The sequence below is a fragment of the Poecilia reticulata genome, linkage group LG9 (assembly GCF_000633615.1).
Source record: "Poecilia reticulata strain Guanapo linkage group LG9, Guppy_female_1.0+MT, whole genome shotgun sequence".
In the NCBI taxonomy this organism is placed as follows: domain Eukaryota; kingdom Metazoa; phylum Chordata; class Actinopteri; order Cyprinodontiformes; family Poeciliidae; genus Poecilia; species Poecilia reticulata.
In genome coordinates, this window is record NC_024339.1 from 5,183,960 (window position 1) to 5,211,901 (window position 27,942).

The 27,942-nt window shown below is 41.4% G+C and overlaps 1 protein-coding gene across 3 annotated transcripts in view; it reads right to left on the reverse strand.

The window, feature by feature from the left end:
- The window catches only part of tet3 (tet methylcytosine dioxygenase 3), a 40,052-nt gene that overhangs the window by 6,444 nt on the left and 5,666 nt on the right, over positions 1-27,942 (reverse strand). The window contains exons 1-9 of one of the 3 annotated variants that reach the window (XM_008417665.2): positions 26,065-26,416; positions 10,823-13,688; positions 8,712-8,802; positions 5,186-5,279; positions 3,863-4,071; positions 2,804-2,954; positions 2,616-2,705; positions 2,236-2,373; positions 86-440 (exon numbers count right to left, since the gene is read on the reverse strand). In XM_008417665.2, coding sequence (XP_008415887.1) covers positions 86-440; positions 2,236-2,373; positions 2,616-2,705; positions 2,804-2,954; positions 3,863-4,071; positions 5,186-5,279; positions 8,712-8,802; positions 10,823-13,688; positions 26,065-26,088 — 4,018 coding nt within the window. In that variant the 5' untranslated portion in view covers positions 26,089-26,416. Of the gene's footprint in view, positions 1-85; positions 441-2,235; positions 2,374-2,615; positions 2,706-2,803; positions 2,955-3,862; positions 4,072-5,185; positions 5,280-8,711; positions 8,803-10,822; positions 13,689-18,755; positions 21,957-26,064; positions 26,417-27,942 lie in introns of those variants that run through there. The other 2 variants (XM_008417666.2, XM_008417664.2) reach the window with 2 other exon arrangements.

Genomic DNA, 27,942 nt, shown 5'->3' on the forward strand with positions numbered 1-27,942 from the left:
GATAACCGTACCATTACATCTTCAGTTTTGTACAACCAAATTCAATTTTGTGTGACAATCAAAAGAATCAAAGAGAATGACTAACCTTTAATGCCTGGGGTTTGGGGAGAGCTCCTGATGCAAAGTTCAGTCTTGATCACCGTTTTCTCTGGTGTCTCCCCTGCCTGCTGTGTGAGTTTACTTTTCTTCTTCTCTGAGGCGGCCTTCTTGGCCTCCAGTCGGCGTTGCCGGCAAGATTTAGCAGGCTCGGGCAACTTGCGTACCTCGCGACGGAAAGCTTGAAGTACCTGGATGGCTCCGTTTTGCATCTTGCGGCGCTGGGCCTCTGCACTGCCAAACTCATCTGTCAGTGAGACGGTGTACAGTGGCAGCACATGGAGCTGCTCATCTTCAGGGATTTCCCCCACTTTTCGGTTGTCCTCCTTAGTCAACGTACACACCTAACAAAGCACAAAAAGTAAAATGTGAGCTAGGCAAAAACTGCTTATGAAGTTTTTTTAAGCGCAACATATATTTGGTACTTTGCAAAAGAATTGATAATCCTTAAAATGTTTCACATTTTATCATGTTGCCACCATAATTGTAAAGCAGAAGAAAATTTGAATACGGTTTCTGAAAAGTGATATGGGCATTGCATTCGGTCCCTTTAACCATGATACCAATTACAAATTCATAATTGCCTTTAGAGATCACAGAATTACTACATGAGGTTCACATGTGTATAATGCAAATTCAGCATAAATACAAGTGTCAGGGGTAAAGTTGTGGAGAACTTCAATGAGGGATAAGTTAAACCAAGCTTTGGACCATGAAATGAAAACTGAAAAATCTACCAAGACATAGCCATCCATCTGAACTAACAGGACAGGCAAGAAGAGCATGAACAAGAAAATTGCCCAAAAGACCATACAGTAGTAGGGTAAAAGGTGGGAAAACCTTTTGACAGGACCAGTGGTTGTGCACTCTACAAATCTAGATCTTGGCACAAGAAAACCAAAATAAGTTCCATTTGCAATTTGCCGCAGGTCATGTAGAGGAAACTGCAAATGTGTAAAAGAAGGTGTTTTAATTAGGCCAAAACTGAACCCTCTGGCTGACACTTTAGCCTAAAACTGTCAGCCAGATTGTTACAGGTTTTTCATTAATCCAAGAAGTGTTCAGCAAACAAAGCCCCTTTTCTAACTGCTGACCAGCGTTTTGCATGTTTCTACTGGTATTTTCAATTCAACTCATATTTATTTAAATAGGATTTCATATTTATCCGGGGGGGGGGGGGTGATTTCAATGCACATGAATAATATAAATAGTCTCAAAAGTGGAGGCTCAGACATCCATCCATCTATCCATTTTCTTTACACCCTTGTCCTTTAATGGGGTCGGGAGGGTTGCTGGTGCCTATCTCCAGCTAACGTTCCGGGCGATAGGCGGGGTCACCCTGGACATGTCGCCAGTCTGTCGCAGGGCAGCTCAGACAGTAGAATTCCTAAAATTCACTCATGGTAATAGATACAAGTAGGCAGTAAAAAGTGCGGTGTGATTTGTGACTGTGTAGTGTTAAGTAATTATCTGGCCTAAGTGCTACTTAATGTTATTCCAGTGGAGAAATTCACCCAAATCTGCCAGGTGTATGAATAACTAAACAGACAAAATGTGACCAGTGAAACATGGTAACGTCATGCTAGCGGGAAAAAAAAAAAATCATGAGCAGGGACAAGGAAGTAAAACAGACGATCCTGGAAGGAAGTTGCAAAACACTCAGACAGTAGAATTCATAAAATTCTACTGTCTGAGAATTTTGTTTAGGGTCAAGCAGGACATTGACCCTAAACATGTCATCGTCCTCACTTACAGTCACTTAAATTCCACTGTCCTGGAGTTTATGAATGTATCCCTTCTCTGGCATGCCTCACATAATTAATTGAATTACAATCTCAGCATGTCATCAAGTTCTGCAGAGGCCTGGTAGTGAGCCAATCAGTTAATTCAGGTACATTTTAACAGAGATGCATCTAAAAAATTGAGAGCAGGGACTTTTGGGAACTGGAGACAGAAAAGAAATCATATTGATATGTAACAGTTGTTTGCCACGTTATTTTTCTTACACTTCACAATGATGCACTACTTTGTATTGGTCATACTAATGTTTATAACGTGACAACTGTTGTGCCTGTGATTTGTGCTTTTTACTGCTTTAAAATGAACAATAGATTCCAAAGGAATGCTGAGTAGGTTTACCACTGTGCAGCCATTGTGCAGGTTGTGCTGGTCCTTATGAGCGTGGGCACAGAAGTCCATGCAAGCTGTAATTCCAGAGAAGGGACGGCCTTCCTTCAAACCCAGCCTGCACTCTGGAGCTCGCTGCTCTGCTGCACACTGAAGTGGAGGGAGAGAAAAAAACAACAACTTATAAACTCATCATAGAAAGGGACCATTTAGTGAACCTAAGTTTCTTGCAGTATTGAGTTTGGGTCCTGGTTAGTTATCGTTTTAGTTTTAGAAGTTTGACAAAAAAAATTAAAATCAACCAAGATAGAATTGGATTAGTACAGCACAAGCGAAACACTTGAAGAAAAGGTGTTTGACATAAGTTGGTGATCTGCCCTGTGCAAACACACCTGGTTGCTGTATGCCTGTGGAGCCAGTCGCTTGTACAAAGGAGCCACCTCAGTTGCCAGATTTTGGAAGTTGTCCCTGAGTTTTTCCTCCTGACAAGGAAAACGCATTAAAAACATCAGAAACTCCACAGATTTCCAGGTTTGCAACAGCATTGCTTTGAAATTGGTGGTTTTGATTCGATGTGCACCTCTTCGGGATGATCTCCTTGTAGCCTGAACTTGCGTGGCGTCTTGCTTCGGGCGTACTTACAGCCATTAAAGTACATGCTCCAGGAGCAGCCAAATGAGAAGGAAGCTCCACACTTTTCAGAGTCTTTTCCCTGACAGGCACAGGTACGACTGCAAAGGCGACAGAGACCACAAACTCTCAACTTCACTCATCACTGTTAGTATCCAGTGAATTATAAACTTATTTTTCACACTTTAAACATGTCAGTGGAGAACATCGGGCTGGTGCTGGTCAGTTTTACTGCAGTATTATAAAAATGTTTGCTGTAGAAGTCTTTTGCACAATGAGGTGCCATTATGAAAAACGCTGTGCAAACAATGCTGATTTAGAGAAGTATATTTTCTTTATTTTTTATGGTATGACAGTGAATGTTTCTATGTCAACTATGTAATGGATGCCTGCCTATAGACTGTAGTCTAGAGCCCAAGTCGATTCAATATCAATAACAAACCTGATATAGATGTCATTTCTGATTCAAATATGTGGCTAAGGCCACTGATCAAAATGTCCTGTATCGTTGAAAGGTTATGTTTGAACTTACAGCTAAAACACACATAAACTACAACCTCAAAAAATGAATAAAAACAATTCTTACAGTATTTATAGACACGCCTTTTCAATTTGTAAGATGACTTAAAGTCTGCTGCCTTACAAAACCTTCTGAGATGTTATCAGTTAGCTATGCTAATGATACTAGCACCACAAAACAGTCAAAATGTCACCAGAATGTGTTTTTGAATTTCTTTCACTGATATTGCAATCATAAACTATATTTTTAAGTTATGCCAAACATTTACAGAAAATATACTTGCTCAATTATTTTTGTTGCTGGGTGTAGCAGCTTTTTACATCATTCTACCAACATATTAAACCCCAGTAGAGTACAAAATTTGAAGCTTTTTTTGAACTTCCATAATAGTCAGAAGCACACTGAATCAGGCATTTACAATATTATGAAAATACAGAACTGCAGTGTGGTGTTTTCACTTTTACAAGCGTTTTCCTTCAGCCTACTCACTCGTCATTAAGCCCGCAGCGCCGGCTGGTGGGGTTGCCATATTTGGTGAGGGTGTCTGTCACCTCGTGGTAAAGCTTGTCGGCCAGGGATCTTGGGATGCCTTCCCAGGCTAAAATAACAACGATGATGACGGCGTTGGCACAGTGGTGGCCGGCACGCTGACGCACCAGACACAGCAATTTCTCTTTTTCGCTGCCTCGACGAATCACCTGGCGAGAGATTGAATTCGGCATAACTTTCATTCCATGTTTAATCAAAAATAAAGCACACAGTAAACCCTACAAGTTAGTGTTAGTTTTGTAGTTGCTTTGTTTGTCCAGCAGATGTCCAGCACACATAAATTATCTACTGAGGAAAGAGTAGATCACAATTGCAAAAAAGCCTCTACCCTAAATATGTACAGTCATTTTACCCAAATATTTACATACACTGTGTACAAAAACGTCGCCTTTTTTTTCACACTGTGCAACTTTAAATCAGATTAAACTTCACCTACTTCAGATAAGGTAGAAATACTGAAATTGTGTCAATTTGCAAAATGTCAGAATAAACAAGATAAGATTTTAGAGATTTTTTTCAGAGTGGAATGTGCGTAACGACAGTATATAGGGTCATTCAACATCTTTATGAGGTTTTTTGCTTTTCATCTGATCACACCAATATATTTTCACCCATTTCCTATGTTTTCTTATTTGTTGTCCTGTGACTGGATATTCCTGTGGTCTCTGTGTTTGTAATGTAACTGATGTAATTGTTTGAACAGATGTAAGTGGGACCTTCAGGCATTTGGATGTTGTACCTAAAGGATGACCCAGACTTCTGCAGCTCCATAATTCTCTTCTTGAAAACTTCCTGGATTTTGTTAGATTTTTTTCCCACCATGTCACACAAAGACACATGCAGCATTTAAGATGTCGCCTTAAAATAAATCCACAGATGGGCCTCCATTTGGCTTAGTTGTTGTGAGTTAACCAATCAACCTTTTATGAAGCTGCAACTTCATCTACTGGGCTTTTCAGAACGGTTCACTTTATGTGAATTTCACACATAATGTGAATTTCCTCTGCATCCTCCAAAATATGCACAAATACACATTCCTTCCACACAAATCACAAGTTAATTTCCTGTCCCAGTTGCTAAGTGGGGCCAAACATTCCTGAACACCTCTGCTTTTTCAAATGTTCACTGGATTATAAGACTATCAGAGCAATATTCAACAGAAGATTTTGAAAAACTTGAGTGTTTTATGAAACGCTGACGGTTATCCCACAGAGATTGTGTCCTGGTTTCTACTACACAGTGGAATGATGCAGTTCTACTTACCCACTTGGCAATAGGACAACCATGTGAGCTCTTCCCCTCTTTGCCTGTGTACACCACCTTCTCAATGCGAATCGCTTCTCCCTTCTCTCCGTATCTGCAAAGAGGAAAATAAACAGTTTAGCTATAGTTTGCAAACGAACAATGGAAAAGTCAATGTTAAGTAGAACTTCGTCACCTGCATTTGATTAGGGTTAGCCTAATGGATACCAATGTTTTGAAGTGTCATGTTTTTAAACCACTAACGTTAATGTATAGTATTTCTTCAGTATGAAATAGTTTTTATACGAACATAAAATAACTTTAAAATAACAGTTTGTAACATTTTTAGATGGGTTGGAAAAATAACATGAAATGTGTTGTTTGCCTACAGGAGAAGCAACCAGTAGTATGCCAGGCTAATGCTATCTTGAAATGATTTAAAACTATGAAATTCAAGGAAGCAGTGAGTAGAAAGTATGCCTGATGTGATGTCACATGGCACTGCTATAGACGAAGCTGACGTTAGCTTTTTCTGTGTTGCATCGTTACAGTAAATACAGAAACTCGTGTTAGCAATTGACATTAACAGAAAAGCTGCAATCCTCTGGTATCATTTAATAAACATTCTTTAAATAAATAAATTCAAAATGATAAATGTTTAATTAAGAAGAATCTGTATTCTCTTTTATTTGCTATTCTAAACAATGAGTGAAATCTCATTGGCTAGCTCAGTAAGCACACCGGATCTGATAGGTAGTTCATCATGCATAATTGTATATAGAAGCAGTTTACAGAATGATTTCCTTTTAAATTACTTGTATGTATTTTATATTATTTCACTTCAGAACTCTTTGCTTATCACATTGTATTACAGTCAATACTTCCATGGGGATTATTGAAGGATATGATAATGTGAACAGCTGAATATGTGTTGTTCAGTGTTCAAAAAAAGAAGAGTGAATGTTGGGTAATGTGTTTTAGCAGCAGAAAAGTTGTATGAATGTCTACAAATGTGATCTAAAGTGTTTTAACTCTGATGACAAATTAGGTAGATTGGCAAAACATATCAACCAAGGACAACTTAAATAACTTGATACAACAAATATCACAGGTTGTTTCTTTAAATTTAACACAAAATCACTTTTAATGACTAATATAGCCTCAGAGATACTCATCACCCCTACCTCCCTTATCTCTTTGCACTACACAGGAAGCAAAGCTCCCACAGAGCTTCACTGACTCACCACCATGCTTCACTGTAGATTTTCTGTTCTATTCAGGGTATGCTTCATTCCTCCTCCTCCAGACATGCCACTGATCTAAAGTCCCCAAGAATTCCTGTTTTTATTCACAATTCCACTACAAAATCTTAAAACACCCATTTGGCTCATTCAGACAGTTGTAATCTAATCTGAGCTGATGTTATTTTTGGCTCAGTAACGGGGTAGCTCTTGGGGTGGAGGTATGGAGCCCTTCAGTCTTAGAAGGGAAACTGAAAACTCAAGCTGCAAGTCTGTAGTGGTCAGTCAAGGGTTTCTGACAACCCGAGTGGCTTGGAATGTGTACTTAAGTCTCACCTCTGAGACTGATGGCTTCGAGTTTGCTGTCATGTCCACATGGTGTAGTCACAGTTCCTGGAAGTTTAAAACTTGCAGGTACTATGCTTCCAGGTTATTTTAGGCTATCTTTACAGGAGACTGCTGCCTGGAAACTGTTTTTCAGATGTTGTTTGGGGAAAGGTTCCACATTTGTCATCTGCTGTTGTCATGCCAGGCCACTAGATGGCACTGTGATTTTAGTATGTCATTGAACGAGACGTTCTTTTGTTAACAGCGACCCATCTCCAATTCCCATTGATGTAGTGCTCATGTAACACATATATTCTTAGTCAGGAAGTGTGTTGAACTGGTGACGTTAAGTAACACACAGCACAATGCTAGCCATGGTTGTTTTTGTTGTTATCTGCCAGTAGAATAAACCCTGCAGCTGTGCTTTCTGAGCATGTGAGCTTTCACACCTGCAGAGTACTTCTCACCTCTGCAGTGAGTGGTACAGGAAAGTTTCACTGGTTTCTAAAAGTACTAGAGTGAGAGACTCCAGTCAGCGGTGTCGTGTAACAAAAATGTTACGGTTTAACTGAAGAATGGCTCCGTGTAGACGGGTTCTCAGGGTCTTTTCTATCTTTTTGTTTCCTTATCCATGTTTGTGAGACTCAACAATCACTTCTCTGAACTTCAAAAAGTTCAGAGAATATGACTAAGATATCTGTCTTAATCATATTTCTAACATGCAATGAAACACTGCCATGAGCACTACAAATATTAAAGACTTACAGTAGTTTTTTGAAGTAGGATTTTAAAATGAATTTGGATAAAATATTAGCTATATTAGTTTCATTTAATTATTCAAATGAACAATTGTAAATTTTGTCAATAAACTTAATTTGAAGTGAGAAAATAAAACCCTGATGTTTGTTGCCCATGTCTGGAAAACTGGACAACAGTGGTGTAGAGGCATACAGCCACTGTAACAAGACTGAACTCTGCTACAGTAGCCGGCGTGAAGTGTGTGTTCACAGGACTCTGAGATATTCACACAAAAACGGCAGAGTTACCCAGAACCCACAGGTTTCTGCACACAGCCAGCATCAGGCCTAACACATGGAGACGTGTCTGCGCTGATTTCAGTGAGTATAGCCGAGTATTGTTTCCGGGGGGAGGGTAGTGTTCTCCTGTTAGGTGCGCAGGAGGAGGAATGGAGGTCGGAGGTTTGTTCTGGGGTGGGGTCAGTTCATCAGAACCTGTCACATGTCCGTTCACAGCTCATATCAGGTCGTCCCCCACTCCCACGCCACCCCCAGCTGGATACCTGCCATTGTGAAACCCGCAGCCCTGAGTAGATTTGGCGTGACAGTGAGGACAAGGGGCTCCTGCTGAATAGGAGTCACCCTGCAGTAGCTAAGAGGGCCTGGGGATTAATGGCCGTTACCACAGGGATGGTCCTGCTCGGTTCAGAGGTGGGTCAAAGGTCGAGGCAGGGACAATGGGGTCTGTGCATCTTGCGTCATTTCTGGAACAACAAAGAGTGGGCTCTGGTGTAAACCCCCCCTTCCACCCGATCCTGAAAGTTAAAGGCTGAAATGAACCCCTTAACCTTTTGAAAAGTTAAACTGTGTCATCATTTAGATGCAAGACAACAGGCTGTGACCCACAGTGTTCAATAATAATGCTATTCCTAACAACATAGGACAAGGTGAATACACTGCATGTGACACTAAAGTCATGGTTTGTTTCAAAATTATGTAATAATCACTTCATTCAGTATCTATCCTTCTTCTTGTTCTTGTTCTCATTCTCAGCTGTGCGTCACACAGTTCTTGCTAATGCTGATGATGCTTATATCTCCCATTCCACCAACGAGATTCTGGGTCATGGATTCCCCTGGGACATAACAAGAGGAGGCGGAGGGAAAGAGAAGCGAGAGAGAGAGAGAAAGAGAGAGGCAAAAGCATGTAGGAGGAAGAGGTAGAAAGGGAGAAATGGCACACCTCATCTCCATCAAACTTCGTATGGAGGCTACTGTAGGTCCTGATCCCAGGTGATTGTAGTACGGCCCTTCATCTTTCTCCAGGATATGTTCTTGGGAGAGAGAAAGTTCAGGGTAAGGTTTATGCACACACAAATATATCTAATAACACAAGAAAATACATTTAAATATAAAAAAATATTCCCAAATGACAACAATTAGTTTTTTTACACTACTGTGAACAGCAGAGGGCATTGCACTTTGCTTTATATCATTTTTCTTATCATTTCTTTTCTATACGTTACTTGAAATAATATTTTTGTATGAAAACTTTTTTTTTCTTTCAAAAAATAGAAAAGGGATATTTCTAAACTTTAAGGGAATAATGCTCTTCTGCATAGAAAGACTAGAGTTGATAAAAAGATGGACAGAGGTAAACACAGGGTAATCCTCAAAGAAAATCTGTGAAACTGCGACATACTCTTCCTTCCAGCAGGACAGCAACCCTCAACAATCAACCAGATAGGATGGATCCGTTTGATTAAAGCATAACCAACCTGACTATAATTGAGCTTTTTGTTTTCACAGCTGTAATAACTGAAATAGTCGTGTACTGTCTTTACTGTTCTGCAGCTGGTATGCCTTAAAAAAAACTCAATGGCATCATCTTTGAAGCTGAGGCTGAAATAGTATGTGCATGATTACAACATCTAGTTCATACCAACACACAGGAGGATGTATATATACTCCCCCATGCAAAGATAGTGGTGTGTGAATGTAGGGTGTGGTCTGCTGTTTGATACTTTGTAAAGCAGAAGCTTACATTGTGTGAGTGTGAATGACATGTACTGCTGTGTTTGATCCTAGATCATCCAGGTGAACTTCTACCTCAGACTCTGCTGGAGAGTTCTGAAACGGTGCTGCATGTGGGAACCACTGCCTTGCTTTCACCAGTGTGTCGATTGCATAGCAGCTAACTCTATAATTTTGTCCAAATGTAAATTCTTTATCAGATCACTATCTGAGCAATGTGCAGTTCTCAGATATGTGTGAGTGTTTCTGGTTAAAAAGGCAAAGTGAGGTCACATTCTCTTGGCAGTACATGGAGGAAACAAGGCGTGGCTCATGGGAGGGAGTGGAGGAGTCATACCATATTCTTGTGTGAAAATACTAGAGGTGTGTGTGTGCTCAAATTATGGTTTTAAAAGCTATAACTATGTCTCCAGAAGCTGTTTAATTCTGGTGTGGTTGCATCCTGCAGAGAGCTGATTAGATACTGGATCAGGAAACTACTGACATGCTTAAACTTTGATTAGTGTCAGTAAAATGCTGTAAATTTCTTTATACCTTCCCTGGGAATCCTCTTCTGAATGGCTAAGTTATTCAGACGGTAGCTACGGCTACTGTCCTGATGAAGAGGCTGCATGATTTTAAGAAAACCTCTCAGAATGTGAAATCAGGAGTTGGAATAACTACTCAACTGGGAAAATGTATTATTGGAATGATGAGTGTCAATACATGACTTCTAAATCCAATGGCAAAACGTAGAATCCAAAGTAGTCTTTTGCAACTGCGATTCTGCTCTTACATTGACATGATGACTGAGAATCAAAATATTGTACAGCAATATTTTAAAAAGCCAACTGACTTAAACTGACCTGATTGTAATACAAATATTAGTATTAATTCACATTATTCGTTTCCACTGTACAGAAACATAGTCTTGGAAACACTGTAAGCAGGATGCCAACCAGAAGATAAGACTGAACTGCTCTCTGTTTAACAAAGGTTTGGATCTGCTTGCCTGCCAGCCCCCCCCACAAAAAGCTCCTTCTGCCAACACAGCTATTGTTCCTGCCTGCTGCCTTCAGTGCCTCACTGTCTGGATGATCACAACTTTAAACCACAGCAACACACACATTCTCTGACACCAAGTATCCAGGCAGGAGCTGGTGTTAAGGTGAATCACTTATGCAGACCAAGAACTAAAGGTGGCTGCAAAACATGTATGCTCCGTAGCTTCAGATTACATTTCTAACTTAAATGTACCTCCGCACCTCGATGTCCCTCTGCAATACTTTAAAGGGGTCTGTCCACAGACAGAAACCTGTCAAAATCTGTGCACACACTTACCCACACAGGTACAGGTTGGGAACTCTGACTGCGGGTCCTTGATCGGAGTATCCAGCAGGTTCTTGGTAGGGGTGTCTAGGTAGCGCAAGGGGGAGTCGAGAAAGCCTTTTAGAGATGGTGAGGAATTTAGGCCATCCTTTACTGGTGTGCCCTCCTCAGAGTAGCATGTGGTGGATAGTACCGCTAATTCTCCTGAAGCTTCAATTTTAATTCGCTTAGGCAGTGGAGAGTCTTGCATGCCCAGTGCTTCTTCTAACATTCTTTGCTGCAGCTGCTGCTTGTCCAAAATAGTCTCCTGGTTCTGAGAAACATTGACAGGCCTTGTATGTTGACTGCCCTCATTGGAAGGCTGACTAACTGTTAATTCACTTTGGGTATCTGAGTCACTCTTGCTAACTTCCATTTTCTGATCGTCTAATTGAGGTGTGGTGTTGGCTTGAGGAATAGGGACTGAGGAGACAGACTGGGTGGTGTTAGATGATGCAAGACTGAGGTCTTGAGGACTGATCAGGGATTGATTCGCTAGTATAGGGGCCGGTGTGGTCTCCTCCTTTCGCGGACTTGGGGATGTGTCTGGGGCTAAGTTTCCAAATTCAGCCTCGAACTGGCGGATCAGCTCTTCGTACTTTGGATCTATGTTAATGAGTTTCTGCAACGATGAGGTGTTGGATGGAGCTGTGGAGGTCAAAGGTGTGGCATTGCTGGTGTTGGTGGAGGTTAAACTGATGCCTGCTTCTTCTGATTTTGAGATGGCTGAAAGAACCACAGATGTGGACGAGGGGTCCGTGACAGCTGGGGCGTTTCCCGTTGTAACACTGGAAGGAGTTGGAGAGGTGTTGGAAATGCATACCTGAGATTGTTCTGGGGCAGGGAGACCTGCTGCAGAAGCCTGAGCGGCGTTACTGAGGAGGGCCAAAGGGTTGAGAGAGCATATTTGGGAATTGGTCAAGGATGGGGATGTGTCCATCATGTGAACTGGTGGTTTTTGTATAGCAATTTGAGCCTGAGGGAGGAAGGTTGGCATGGAGGCTTTCTGCTTGTTCTTCTTGATGATTATCTGTTTGGGTTTGGGAAGAGCAGGACCTATAGCCATTCCACCCACTGATTTCATAACAGGAGACCCTTGGGTGTTTTTCCTCCTCTTGGGTTCCTGTTTGATTGGCAGAATTGACAAACCTTCAGCATCCATCTGGGGCCACCATTTTTTCAAGTCTTGACAAGTCATAGGTGCACGTGGGCTTGGTACTCCAAAGCCAGGTGGGTGGGTAGAGAACAGGTTCCTCCTGTGATGGAGGTGATGTTGAAGAGCTGCCTGAGTGGAGTGACGTATGGCTGCTTGGCCAGGAGACATAGGATTTCCAGGGTAATGCTGACCCTGCTGTTGACCATTAGACATTTCATAACGTCCAGTTGAGGAAGTGTGATGATAATGCTCACCAGAGTCTGGCTCTTGTTTTATTCTGCCCTGGACTTGAATGCCACCATTCTGATTCAAGCTAAGCTGCTGTGTGAGTGGAAGCTTAAAAGAAGCATTTTTCAACTTGGTGTCACCGAGCAGTTGTTTAAGCTCTGACATGGGGTCTGAGTTATTTGGAGGCGCAATTGCAAAGTGAGCATGGGGCTCAGGCTTTCTGAACATCCATGGATTCCTCTGTTCTGGATCTTTGTCAGAGCCCTGCCGCCACTGCTGTGGATTAGAACTGAAACCTGGAGCTTTTCCCTGACCTGGAAATGGAGAGGTAGAGGATGGGAGAGGAGAAGCACGGGCTGGCTGGCCCTGGGACTGGGGTCTATGGTGTTCGTAAGACGCTGCACCCTGCTGGTTGGTATGCAGCCCTGGAGGGACAGACTGGGACCGTGATGATGAGTTGTCATTAAGAGAGGAAGGGATCAAACTAGGTGTGTTTTGGTGGTTATGAAAGTTGTTTCTGAAACCCTGACCTGGAGCAGTGACTGTTTGAGGACTGGATAACTGTGTGAGTGCATCTATCGCAAGGGCAGTCTGAAGACTGATGTTTTTCTCCTTGGCTATGGAGAGCACCTGGGGGGAGCAAGGAATAGGGGGTTTGGAGGAGGGCACTTGGTCTTGGTGAGAGTACTGATTAACTTCCTGTTGCTGTTGCAAACACGAAGTGGGCATATGGTGGGCACCATTCACTTGTTGGTACATCTGATGTTGATGTGGCAAATGGGGTTGCTCCAAATGTGGGGTCTCATCACCCATTTTGTGAGATCCTTGATCCCTTCTAGTTGCTAATTTAATTTTCTTTTCCAACCACTCCATGTAGTCTGGACAACCATGCCCATCACAGTTGCAATTAGGGGGCTTGTGCCCATGTTTAGCTTGGCTCAGTGCTGTCTGTAAGATGTCAAGGTCTTCCAAAGGTTCGCAGCTTGTTTCAGGAGCACCTGCAGAGACTCTGGAATGAGCACCATCAGCACATGTCTCTTGGGTGAACTTCTCATATAACTTGGCTGTATTAGGCTGCAGGACAAGGCAAGATGAAGAGGAAGAAGGAGGCAAAGAGCTAGCCGTAGCAGAAAAAGCTACCAGATTCTGGGCATCTTCTATATCTGCATAGTGGACTCCCTCAGCAGGGGTTGTACCACTACTGCTGCTCCAGCATGATTGCTGCTGTTGGGTCTCATTGACCTTGCTGTGTCCTGGCACCCAGCTTTGCCTTTCAGGCACACCTCCTGTCCTCTGCTCGTCTGTTTCCATAGATGCCTCATCGTTGTTGTGGTAGGGGTTCACCCCATTGGCCAAATCCAGGCTCAACGCGCCTTCCTGGAGGCGCTCATGTGAACCAATTTCCATCTGGCCTCCGTTTGTGAGGCCATCCACTGTAGTGACTTTGTGAACAGTCTGAAAGACAAAAATGCAGAGTGGTAAGTAAAGCTGTACAAAGCAACATTGTACACGCACAAAACAAGTGGTGCAAATAAGAGGTAATGAGCTGAATATGTTCAGTTGTTTATATCACAAATATGGATATGAAATTTTTTTAACATCTTGTACATCAACAATAGAGACAACCAAGTAAAAGAGTAATTCCATTTTCTCAGGATCAATCCAAGGTTTCATTGGAGCTTTTCCCTGACTTGATCTTACATATTTAATACTTTCAATATTACATAGTACCTCACGATCAGATCAGTGAAGACTATAAAATATGAGATAAATTATCCACCATAGAGTGGTTTTACATCAGGCATAAGACGAGTCCACACTCTGACAAGTAGCACAACAGTTTCACAGTTGGACACTGTGCTTTAGATCGGTTGGGTTATGCAAAGCAGGCAGCTGGAGTGCCTAACTTCTGCTGATTGTGGCAGAGGTTAGGCACTAGATACACAATGATAAACGGTGAGGACTGAAAAGTAGACGGACACTACCTGCCTCGTTTTTTATTTATAGGAAAAATATTTTCGGCCCAAATTTATTTGTACCCCTGGCAGATTAAGAACTAAAAATATTTTTACTCAATCAATAGATCTGTTTCAGCAAGGAAATGAGATGAGCATCTACAACAATGTAAAAGAAGTATTCATTTTTGAAAACCTATTTATACCCGTCTAAAGAATCAATAGGAAACTTTTACTTACTCTCACTCTCACAGCTATCAAACCAGGACTGGACTTTATTAGAAAAAATATGTAATTGCAATAACTATACCAGTTATGATCAAAGCTCATGTGTATGGGTCTAGTCATGTATGGCCATTAAAGCCAGTTAAACTCTAGTCAACTGCTCAAATACATCATGGTTATGCAGTGAGTGAATGCACGACACATAAATTATAATGTCTGACTAAATATTGCATCCAGTGAGTCTTTGGTGATTGCATTTCAAAATACTAAATCAAGCTCTAAATCAAACTATTCTCCACCAATATTTTTGATGTTTTATCCCAGGTTGCACTGATTTCAGTTTTCTGGCTGATCATTGATCACCAACCTGCTGATTTCAATTTTAGCCGATCCCAATTATTTTAGTTTCTAGTCTCCCCTCTAGTGCAAATGTCGCAAAGTTGACAGAAGGTAGATGATCAGTTTTTCATGTATCTCCTGATCACTAATCTTCCAAAATTAAGGAAATTGAGGAAAATTTATTGGCACTTAGCTCCCTCCACTGATTCTCTATCAGTTTGGATTCTCTCTGCATTCCTCCTAAACAGTAATACTACCTTTAGTAAGAAGAAATATGTTAAAATAAAAAGATTGTTTTGATATCAATGATGTTAGCCTATCAATAATAATACATAGAACAAAAATAAACAATACAATTTTCTTTGCATAGTTTTTGAGCTTTTAATATAAACATCACATTAGTTACAAAGCAGCAGTGATGGCAGTCTAACATACTTTTCAATCTGAGATGACAGGTTGTCTGTAAAACAAATGAACATTTTGTCCAAGCACAGTCTTGTGTTGAAATATTATTGTTACTCAGTCATGACAGTCACATTAAGGGATTATCCATTCGTTGAACAATTATCCATTCACTTGATTATCTCAGTTAATAAATATGTTACCTCAACTTACAAATTAACAGTGATAAAAAAAAATTCAGGTGTTACCAGCCTAGTGGATGTAATAATGACAAAAAATGTAATAAGTTCACTTAAAAAAAACAAAAAACAACCCTGATAAAAAAATACTAGGAGAATCAGATAAAGTGAAAATGGTGAAGTACATGTTGTTGCATCACTTGACCTAGAAGGCCTCCTCTTCTTCAGTCAAATTTGACTGGGCCAGATTGTTTTAGGAATAGCCTCCTTTAACAGCAGGGGGAATTCAAAGGGTTATTCAAACTATAATATTTATAAGGATAAATAGTTGAGAGTTTTGCTCATGTAAAGCTCATTTTTCACTACTGTAGTGATTGTCCAGGAAAAGATCTGCTCTGTGTATAAGTACTAAGAGACCTGTTGCTTTTTCCAAGCAACAGGTCCAAAGCCTTTTTACAGCTCAGGCAGGTTCAGCTGGTATTTCCAGGTGTGGACTCATCATGAGCTGACAGTACAGCCACATATCTAACTTCCCCTGCATTTGAAAACCAGTAAGTCACCATGTTGGTAGCTCCAAATTTCAAAGTATTTCATTTGTATCTGTTTCTTGCAGTGTTCAGCCCAGTCTCACTTATTTTACATTATTATCTACAAGTCTCGAGAGCCAGCAAACAAATATAATTCAAGGCTAGGTTCAGAAATCATTGACAGAGTTCATGTTGTGTCTAAACAGTGTTTTCTAACATGCTCAGTGGCCCTTGTGAAAAGGAAACACTGGCAGTGTTACTAGTTACTTTAGCACTAACGCAGAAGGCCAACAGACGGGAGTGTTATTCAATGTTCTGGAAAATCTTGTCATCAACTTTTAGGTTTAATAGCTCTGGTGTCAGACCAGTCGGAAACTTAAACCTACGATGAATTAATGTACTGCCAGGTCATGCAAGCAAACACTCTATGGTGTGGAAGTTGGTACTGTGGGAAGAACACTCCACATTAGCTACTTTACGTTTTACTGGGTTGTTTAAAAGAAATATGTATCTTCTGCAGAGGCATGTGGACAGTTCCTTCAGGTTGAAGAGAGCTAGACTTTGGCAGACATCAGTCATTTTACTCCTAAGCCGCCTTGTTCTGTCATAGTTGTGTACAGAGATCAGATTTTAGCTTTATCAGCTTATAAAGACCTGCTGTTGTCACAGCAAGTTGATTTCTCCATCCGATTTGTTGGGCAACATACTTCTGAAAATTGTTTTCTCTCTTGCTGCTGAAAAATGGGCTGCACAGTGGCGTAGTTGGTAGAGCTGTTGCCTTGCAGCAAGAAGGTTCTGGGTTCGATTCCCAGCCCCGGTCTTTCTGCATGGAGTTTGCATGTTCTCCCTGTGCATGCGTGGGTTTTCTCCGGGTACTCCGGTTTCCTCCCACAGTCCAAAAACATGACTGTCAGGTTAATTGGCCTCTCCAAATTGCCCCTAGGTGTGAGTGTGTGTGTGCATGGTTGTGTGTCCTGTGTGTCTCTGTGTTGCCCTGCGACAGACTGGCGACCTATCCAGGGTGTACCCCGCCTCTCGCCCGGTACGCTAGCTGGAGATGGGCACCAGCACCCCTCCCGACCCCACTGAGGGACAAGGGTGTAAGAAAATGGATGGATCGATGGATGCTGCTGAAAAATTCTTGTTCTGTACCACATTTTATTAGAGAAGGAGTCTCAGTGGAAACTCAATAAATCAGATTTGATTGTCTAAGTATGCGATTATTTTTAATGTGATCAATATATTTTGACTGATGTTGACAGTTTCCCTGTTAAACATAATTTCTTTTGTGGTAAATGTACATTATAAAATTCCAAAAGTCTAAATCATTAACTCTGTTTCCATCTAATTGTCATAAGAAGTTTGAGCAATCAGTCATGTGAGATAAAAGTTTGCTACATCAGAACTTTTTTTTTTTTTGGAAAAGCTAAAAAAAAAAACCACCTCAAGCAAGTGTAAAAACTGTTTTGTAAAATGGAGGAAGCTATTTTGACCTTTTCTAGTGAGAAACTTCAAAATACGCATTGTCCACAAAAAACTGATTGAAACATGTCTTTGTTTTCAATTGCTATTGACATGTTTTACAGTGACTTCTGTCTCACACAGTGTGATAATTCTGCTAACACAAATAAACAAGAACGCTAAAAATAATATTGTTTTATTGACCACAAATCTTTGATCAGTACACATATATCATCACTCATAAAATACACTAGAAACTGCCAAGATACCTTAGACTCCTACTTCTCACTGAAGGTCTTACCCTCAATACCAATGTGAAGTGATATGGAGCAAAGTGAATCCACTAGCATCCTTCCAAGTCCTGTATGAAGGTAGAAGAGAGTCTAATATGCAGCGCCTCCATCATTTGAATATTATTGAAATGAGTCTTTGAAGTGGGTAATTACTGGGCAGGCGGTGTGCTTGTGCCTTTTGAATCCACCTTCTGTGCGGGGGGTTCCTGGGTCGGTGAAGGGGTGGCGTCAAACAGCCGGCATGTAATACGTGAGAGGCCCCATGTCTGTACTATCAGCGGCATCAGATGGGAAAGAGGAAGGCGGGGGGGAGGTAGTGTGCGGCAGTTATGAGAACTGCAGTGTGTTGAAACAGGCTGACTGCAACACTGCACAGTCTAACATCCCACAACCATGCACTGTCAGTCACACTGACACTCTCCTTTCCTGTTTTTCTCAGTTACACACACAAACCTGTGGGGGGTTCACTTCTCTTAAGTTGGAAGCTTAGAATGAGTGTGATTTAGAGAAAAGGGTACACCTCACCAAATATTATCCAATGCATGCTGAATTCTCATAGTCTGAGCTTTAATTGTGTTTGAAGGGACTTTTAATTGAAAAGTGCTGACATCTGCTCTAGTTTTCACCTATGGTGCTCCTTAACAGACTGAACAGACCATGTGAAAAATATTTATACCATGACAGAACTGAGAGCCTCCGTCCTTTCCTAAATGCCTCCCTTTATTTTACTTGCAAACACACACAAACCATTGTGCCGACTTGACCCATGGCACAAAGTACCATGCACGCATATATTTCCATCCAACCGGAACAAATCTAGTCAAACCTGGTACACCAGACAGACTGGGTTGCCAGGTTTGTTTGGGAAAGAAACAAGTGCAGTTTAACTGACTCTCCACAAAAAAATGGAGGGAGGAGACAAAGCACTGGAGAATACTAGTTGTGGCACTGAGGGGGTTAAGTTCAGCTTCTGAGCAGACAGCTGAACCTAAATCCCACATACACAACGCCACCCCATCCTCCCTCCCCCTGCCTTCCCCCCACCCTTTCCTCGGCTGGCGTGACGAGCAGGAACATGAAGCAGAGCCCCTGACAAAATTAAGCCGGCTGCGAGCCTCGAAGATCCACAACGCATACTTACGCTGTCCGAGGTGTCCAGACGGGCTGCCGGGAAAAAAGAAGAGACCAGAGGAGGAGACGGAGAGGGGCATGAGACTTGCTTGCCGGTACGGTGATCCACAAGCAATCTGTCCTTGCAGGGTTGTATTCCCTTTTTTTTGTTGTTTTATTCCTTGTCGTCTGTGCGGCACACAGACACGGCGAGCACCAAAACACGCATACACGCAGTCACGCGCACACACGCAGTCAGCAACGCACGCAACCCACACCTCCCCCCGGCACGGCACACACGTTACTCATTCTCTTGGCTCGTCTTAAAGCTAAAGCTTTCTGTTCTGTCCTTTTTCCTTTCTCATTATCTATGTCTGCTCCTCCCTTCCCTTTTTCAATATCCTCTTTCTCTCACTTGACTACACATGCAGTCGGCTTCTCTTCGCAGCCCCCACCTTCCCCTCTCTTTGCTTCCCTCCCTCCGTACCTCCCTCCCTCTTGTGCAGTCTCCCCCTCCATCTCCTCTCCTCTCTCTCTCGTCAGTGTGTGCTTAGTGAGAGGCCATTATCTGAGCCGCGGCAGGCACGTACGTACAATGCAATGGAGGAGTGTGCAGTGAGCAGAAACACAGAGAGCAGTGGGGGATAGTCGCTGGTAGCAGCAGCCTAGGAAACAGCTTGGTGCAGAGGAGCGCTTACCAATGAGAACACCTCTCTCAGACTATATCCACGCCCTTCAGCACTGCTTCCTCTGCTGCATTCGATGGTGTTACATTGCAGGCTGTGTCTATCTATCTGCTAAAGCTCCAAAAAATGACCATTTTGGTTTCGTCCGAGCACCTCTGCTTTCGATGGAGGAGGCGAAACGGTGGCTGCCGAGCGAACAGATGATCTCAATTAAGAGGCAAAAGGGAAAAGAAGCAAAGAAAAGCAACACTATTTTCTATACGCGCTGCAAACATCATTCGCTCTTCCTCACTGATTTTTTTCCATCCCTTGTCGGAGCGTTTAGTTTCGACAAAACTAGAAGGTGCCGGTAGCGTCTTGATCATTCAGCGATCATATCAAATCCCCCTTTCTTGCAAACTCTTCCGTCTCCCATTTGTGGCTTTAAGCAAATCCTACTAATTGACGATACCTGCACAAGAGGGCTGGTAGATAAAGGGCAGGCTGTCTTGCTGGCCCATCTGCAACAATCCAAAGGATGCGGAATGGGTTCCTTGGAGCATCTGATGTTAAGACCAAGCATCAAAACTCAATGAGGTCAGCTAGTCCATCTATGCTGGGGGAAGAAAATGGAAACCCGATGAGAATCGTACAATCAGGTAAAAGAGCGAATGCACTGGGCAACGGAGAAGAAACCTTCAAAAACACTCTGACAACAGCGAGTCGGGGAGAAGGATGATTCTGGAGGAAGTCAGGGAGGGAAGTCTATAGAGACAACCTGGTCAGATATAATTTTGACTTTCCCTAACTAGAAAGAAGAGCTTTGCAGAAAGAGGACATATAGACAGGATCGTCAGCTTGCAGCCAAACGAAGATAGTTGTCGCCAGTAATCAACCCACTGCATTCGCATATAGAGACAATCCAAAGCTTCTGTCTTCGCCGGTCTTCCAGTCTACAATAACACACCTCATATCGCTATGCCTTAGCTTCACTGCCATTATCATTAACAGCCTCGTCGTGATAGCAGACTGTTTCCTCTCGCTCACTTGCTGGCTGACAGGCCTTGTCGTCCTCTCCTCTCTCCAACACTGCCGGAGTTTAGAGAACCGATTTAACCAGGTAGACGAGGTGGAGGACAGAGAAGGGACATAGCTGTCTCCCCATGCAGATCGCTCAGAACCCCTGCTTGGTGTTTCTCTTACATTACTCAGCGTGTCAGCCAGCCACACTCTGCTATGACTGGATTAACTTCAGATGTCTATCCCTGCTTCACTTATTCTGCTTTTCCCCAGCTCTCTTGGTCTCCCCAAATTTCTCATTTTCTCGTGCTTTTTCAACAGCCTCCGACTGCCTTTCTCGCTCAGTTCTTCTGTTCAGTTTCTTGAGTCTGCTCTCCTCCTGGTGCAGCTCACTGCATTACAGCTCCGACATTTTCTGAGGCACCCGATCTAGACCGAACACCGCCTGCCTCCGTTTTTGCCTCACATATTCGTACAAACGCACGCAGATGAGCACCAAACCAAAAGAGAAACACGGCGCAGCCGAAACTGTCAAAGACAAGGGGAGAGGAGAAGTAGAGCGCTGGGTCATGTGACGGCTGTTCACCAATCAGCAAGAGGGAGAGCAGAGAGTAAGAGAGGTAGGAAACACAGACAGTGATGACGCAACCGCCTCATCATCGATGTTTCCCACCAGGATGTTGCCTCCACCACTGGGTGGGCAACAGTAATATTGGCTCAACTAACCCTTTCCGTGCTATCAACAAGCCCACACACCAACCGACACTTGAGTACACCCAACCGGTTCGTGTTCACTCGCTTTGCTCGCTCACTCCCTCAGCTGCGGTGACACAGCGTTTCTAGCTCAAGGCTCAACCTCACGCTCTCCGCCCACACCGTGCTGCGCACACTGAAAACAACAAGTTCATTTTTCAGTCTGGGAATGCTTGCGTTCTTATCTCCCGTTTTGTTATTTTACAGTTTAATTGGGATAGGAAAAAAAGGACTTCAGCTGAGATCAAATGCAAATAAGAAAGCCATTAAAAGAGAATAACATCATGTGGCCGAGTAACACTAGAGGACTTTCAACAGCATGAACCCCAGAAAACCCGTCTCTGCCAATGCCTGGTGACAAAAATGCAGACCAAAATATTAACATAAAGGGTGATGTCTCAATGATAGGAATGTGTTTTCTACCAGCCCACAGAAGATCATGAAAGACTCACACAACAAACAAAAAGATTGTTCTCCTTCAGCTGTGTACCAGCATGTGTGTATCAGGATATGACTTCATCTGATGAAGGTGGTTGTTGTGAACTACAGACATATAATTGCGCTACCCTTTACTGCCCGTTGCATTTGTGCTTGAAACTCACTTTTAAGTAGGAAAGGGATTTCTCTGCTGTGCTGACAGGATTAGGAATTCAGAAAAAAGTGATCAGACCACAAGTTTTCTTAACTGACTTTGATAGTAAGGCTGCATATTACATTATCACTGACAAATATATCATCTTTGTAGTACTGTTTGTCTTTCTGCCATCCACCTATTTAATGATAATTAATGAAATGTTACAAAATAAACAATGAATAAATAAAACACATTAACATATAATGTGAAATGTTGTGATAATACTTTGTTCACATATGGCGAGGACATATGTTCAATTTAATCTTTTTGACCGCGATGAATATAAAATAGAAAATGTTAGCGATTATGTGGAACCTGAGAATAATTGCACCTATTTCCATGATGAATGGAAATTAGGATAAATGAAATAAATAAATAAATGAAATTAGTCTCATTTATCGTTGGGACTAATAAAATCTTATCAGATGTTCTCAAAAATCCACTTTAACTGTTGCGGCCTTCATACAAATTTAACAAATGTAAAGAAGTACTTCCATCATTTCAATACTACATTTAGCGTCCCAGGAATGTCAGGAGCTTTAATTAAAAATGACGAAACAGATCATTTTGCAACAGATGGATACGAAATATATAAACGAAACAGAAAAACAAAAAATGGAGGAGGTGGGGCATTATGTGTAGATAGAAAAATACACAGGAAACAGGGACATAGCGCGACAATAACAACAGACGACATAATGGCTAATTAAATTAGAAATGGGAAAAGGAAATAAAAATACTGAGTAGTTGCATTTATAGATCTTCTGGATTGATTGTTGAAATATTAACAGAATATATTTCTAAGTCATACAAAAAATGATTCTTATCTGTTGATTTTAATATAAATCTGTTAAACACAAAGACTCAAACACAGAAAACTTCAAAAATTGAAGGTAAATTAGCAGTTCTTATGAATTTTAGTTGGCATGTTAACAAATTAGCTTAAAGTGTAAAGATTGCAGCATTTCATTTCTTACCATTAAAGTTAATTGTTATTGTTTTAGATACTCTAAAAATATTGAAAATGAAGTTCCTTCAAAGAATCAAAAAAACATTTTTTAATGCTGTTGGCATTTTTATTTGCTTTTCAATCTGACTATTAACTAGATGTAACTACAACTGGACTGAATGAAAGGAAACAGATAGTAAATGAATGCAACATTAAAGACTTGGACAAAATCAAAGTGTTTCTCCTAAAGGGCCTAAAGAGTCTGCAGCTCCTATAAAAGCTGCCGATCATCCTGGGTGTCAAGCTCCCACAGTAGTGTGAACATTTTGGGTTCTTATCAGAACGTGGTTTTAGTGACAGATTGACAGACAACATAGAAATGATTTAAAGGGAGTGTGTGAACACACTGATGAGTAAAACCATTAGCTGCTAATGACGTTACAATTGGCGTCTGATTAGTAGCTCTCAGGACCGCTTTTGATCCTCTGCTGTTCAAACGTGTAAACATTCAGACTTATTAAACCATAACAGAATAACTCTGTTAGCAGAGATTCAGTAAAACATGCTTTCAAAATACTCAGTTGTGAAGCAAAAAAACAAACAAAAAATAAGGATTCTAATGTTTAAAAACATATAGTAAACATCTTACATCATTCTTGTGTTTAATTTTTGAGCTGGGTGCATCGTCTCACCCAGAGTTAATGTCTAACTGTAACCTTGCCCTTTTCAATGCCTAATGTAAGCAGTTAGGGTTGTAACAATAATACACAGCTGCAGAGAGCAAACACCAGACAAACCTGACTGAGATCCCTTCTAGTCAGTCCAGTAAGTTACAAAGGTAACACAGACAGTTTATGATCTAAAACTCAGATGTAGTTAATGTTTATGTATAGGGTTAAATAAGGGTTAGCTTTAGGGCATTATATAGGCACATTCTTCAACTGCAAAAGGCTCTAGAGGAAAGGTTCCTACACAATTAAGTTCCCAAAGACTTTTAAGACATTTTAAAGTATATAAACAAGATGCAAGCTTACGTATTAAAAAGGCAACAAGCAGACAATACAATCTATAAAATTAGGGATCTCATTGCAAATTCTTCATATTACAAGGTAAAAAAAGGCCCAACAATGTTCTGAAATGTTTTATATACATCTATATAGTCAACCCAAAACAGATGGGGATGTGACCAAACTTTTAATTGGACTGTGTAAGGATTTTCAGGATGATGTCCGGACTTCAGGAGATTATTAAAACAATAAATGTCACTTACATAAAACAAAAATGAGACGGGGAATCCAACCTTTCAGGAGACACCTGGAAGAAATACTGTGAAGGATATAATGTTTGTACTTATGCAGAGCGTTTTGGGTGGAAGTTATCGCCCCGGTTCAGTAAAGCCACCGTACGGGTTCTTCCTGCTGCTGGAGGCTGCGTCATTCCCAGGAAGTTATCAATTATTTTGGGAATGTCCAAAAATAATTATTTTCTGCCAGCATATCTGTGCAGAACCAGAGACTATATTTGGAACTCTTACATTTAACTGGGAACAACGCATTTTGGGTTTATACACTCAAATACTGTAATGTTAAAACTAAATATTTATTTGGAAACTGACTTTAGCTGGAAGAAAAGAAATTTTTTAAAAAATGGCTTAGTGTAGATGAATAATATAGCATCTATAATGTATTTGTGATGGAAAGAATCACTTTCTCAATGAGACTTTAGCAATCCAAATTTGAAGACGTCTAGAAAAATGGAAAATTTATTTTTCCCTGAGATGCTCTTCTTTTGTTTAGGTCTCTCTTTTATCTTTTCCCTTTCTTTCTGCAGTACAGAACGGTCACGGTATTTTCTTTTTTTTTGTCTAAATCATCTTTTGGCAAAACATGACGTAGACCATTATTTTAGGAAGGTGACATTATGAGATTTAAATAGAAAAAGAAAAAGATTTTGGCATAAAGTGGCTAAAAAAATGAAGGAAAAATGAGATTCAAATTATTTCCTATGTTCATATCCAGGTTGGAATTTTGTTTTGTACTTTTCTGTAAAAAAAAAAACTTTTTGCAGAACATGTTGAGGCACATTTAAAGGAAGAACGAGTAAATTACATATCGTCACCTTCCTAAAATTAGTGGCATAAATCATTTTCTGGCCTAAATTATCATTTGGGGGGAAAAAAGGTGATGATTTTTTTTTCAGAAATCACTTTTGGCAAATAATGACGTAAGCCTTTATTTTAGGAAGGTGACGGTATGTTAAAAAGTTAACAAAGGAGAGCTAGCAGAGCACACCAAGTGACTGACTCTGTTTTGTGGTTTCAAATCTTAAATTTTGCAAACAAAACACATAATTTGCACACCAATTAAAATGTCATGTAGATGACTCCTGACTGTTTTAAGATGTGGATATTTTGTGTGCTGGTCTTTTTTCTTTGCTCCAATAAAAAAGAAAATTGACTAATAATAAGTATGTCTGAAATGTCAAGCTTTAAATAACCAAAGACTGAAAGCGAAGACAAATATACTTTAAGTGGAGAGAATGATGGTCAATTGGATAAAGAAGTCTGGAAATACAGATATTATTCCAAAGACTCATTTCCTTTTTCATGCTTATACACATCTGGAATATACATAAATCAAATCCTAGATCTGGACAGACTAGTGAAGTGGATACTTCTTTGATTATAAAACTACAGCAAAATATTGAGAATGAAGTTACTTCAAAGAATAAAAAAAATTTAATTTTTAATGATAATGGCATTTTATATTTGCTTTACAATCCGACTATTAACTTGATATAATTACAACTGGACTGAATTAGAGGAAAGAGATAACAGAATTGTAGCTGGAAATGTTTCTGCATGTTGTCCTGAAATGACTTTGCTTGCTATGAACTTTAATAACCCGAACTGAACTGCTTTGAGACGACTTTGTTTCCAACACACGCGCTGATAAGCGATTCACAGACATCAGCATAAAGACAGGGTCATTTCACATAAAACATATTACTCAACGTTTCTGGTCTCTACCACAATCAGGTCGGATTATCTTAAAAAAAATAAATAAATCATCAGCCAAATACGAATTTGTCTTCAAGATGACTTTTCTTTAGATTTCATTACAGCAACAGTTGAGATGACTAAGTTTTCAACAGCAGACTCTTGTGACTAATGATGTTACAACTGAAAACAGCCTGAAGCCTCATCTTCTAAACAGATTCAACTCCACTCACTTCACACGAGAACCAAGCATTCGGTCTGAAGACGCTCAAATTAAACTGATCTTTTTCACTTATTGGGTGAAAATGAAAACACACTTACGTTGAATCGGCTGTAACCCGGCATTGAGAACGAGAGCGAGTGGAAAGAGCGAGAGAAAGACTCCTAATCTTGCATCGATCACCTCGACTCACACAGAAGTCAAACTGTCATCCAAATGAGCTGTCTCCCGCCCTCGTCTCAGCCTCTTTCTCTCCATCTCTCTCTCTCGCTTCTCTGCCTCAGGCTCGGCATTTCTCAGCAGCACGGAGGAAAGGTTCTGGTAGTAGGAGGGATGACTGAGAACAAAAGTCCATCCTCAGTGGTGTGTGCAAGTTGCTGTTTATGACTAAAGCCTGACTCATCTTTCTCTTCGAAGCTAAGCACTGAAACAAAAACTCTCACGGAAGGCAGCTTTTGAAACGTTACCAGCACCGCTGCAAATGCAGGTGGAGAATTGAAAAGAAAAAAGCATAAAGAACAAATTGTTCTTTTCTTTTTATTAATGTCATTCAAATATTAGATTTTTTTTGTGTGCATGTGTGTGTGTGTGTGTGTGCTTCTTTTTATGACTCTTTAAATGCTGGCTCAGAACCATTAGTCAGGAGGGCTACCCTCTTCCTGTCAGCTGACACTCTCCTCCTCCGTCGCTCTGACTCTGTACATTCCCCTCCCCAAGCACAATGTCCTGCAGTCAAACAACATCAAGGTCATCTGATCCCACATCTCTTTATCTTTCTGTCGTGGCCGTGCATGTGCGGACACGCACACACACGTACACGCACACACACACATCTCACACACACACACACACAAAAATATACATTTCACATGTGCATGCGAAGGTCTCGGGTTCTGTGGTGATTTTTCTCCATGCATTCAGCCGGTTTCCTCACACACAGTAAAGGATTGTTCACAGAAGGTCAGTGGGTTCATTGGTGGGAGGGACGTCAGGTTAAAAATAACAGTAACATGAAGTCTTTAGTGATGCTACTCTGATCCCCTACCATAACAATAACTGCTTTGTTGTTGTTTTTTTACCATAAAACTGCCTGTTTGCTGCTTTCCCCCCTGCACCCCTTTTTTTTGATACCTACATCTTCCCAGACTTCCACACAAAACGGTGTACGCTCAAGGTGTGCGCAGTCATATCTGCTGACATCCGGCACGTGCAAGCCAGCACGATTCAGCTCAGCTGGGGCAAGCCCCGCCCCCTTTCCTCAAAGCCTTACACCTCTCTTCACAAAGAAAATGAGAGGAGGGGTTAGGGCGAGAGGAGGCAGGGAAAATAAACAGAAAGGTGGTGATAGGTGGAGTGGCCCGCTGAGGTGGAGCTACAAAAAATAATAAAAATAATTAATGAGTAGAAAAAGAAGAAGAGAGGGGGGGGTTAGGACAGCCGCTCTTTGTGCTTGAGGGTGAAATGAAAAGAAGGAGCGGGATACAGCCGCGGTGCACGGATCAGCCGGCGCAGGGGGACCCTTGGATGTGAGACAAAGAGCAGCGGCGCAGGCAGGAGGGGAACAGGTGGGACAGATGGAGTCGAAACGCTTTCAAACAAAAACGGGGACGCCGTGTACCTGGATGGCAAATCGAACTGGGCAATACTTCCCCCTGTCAACAAGGTCCAGTGGCAGCACTCGGTCTGCTGACACATGTGGAGGTGAAATGTTTTGAAGAACAATACTTTGGAGCCCAACCACAAGTTTGTCAGAGCGCAGAGAGAAAACAAGAGAGCCCTCCCTCAGGCATCCACTGTGGCCTCCGCCGTGGCTGGTTGCCAGTGTTGTCTCTCATGACTGGGGCTAAGATTAGCTTCCCATATGCTCCGGTCTGGCATTGCCGGACTTAAAGGGACCAAGACGCCACTTTGTCCTCTGCAACACTGTACACAAGGGCTGCAACTAACAATTATTTTAGTAATCACTTAATCTATTGATT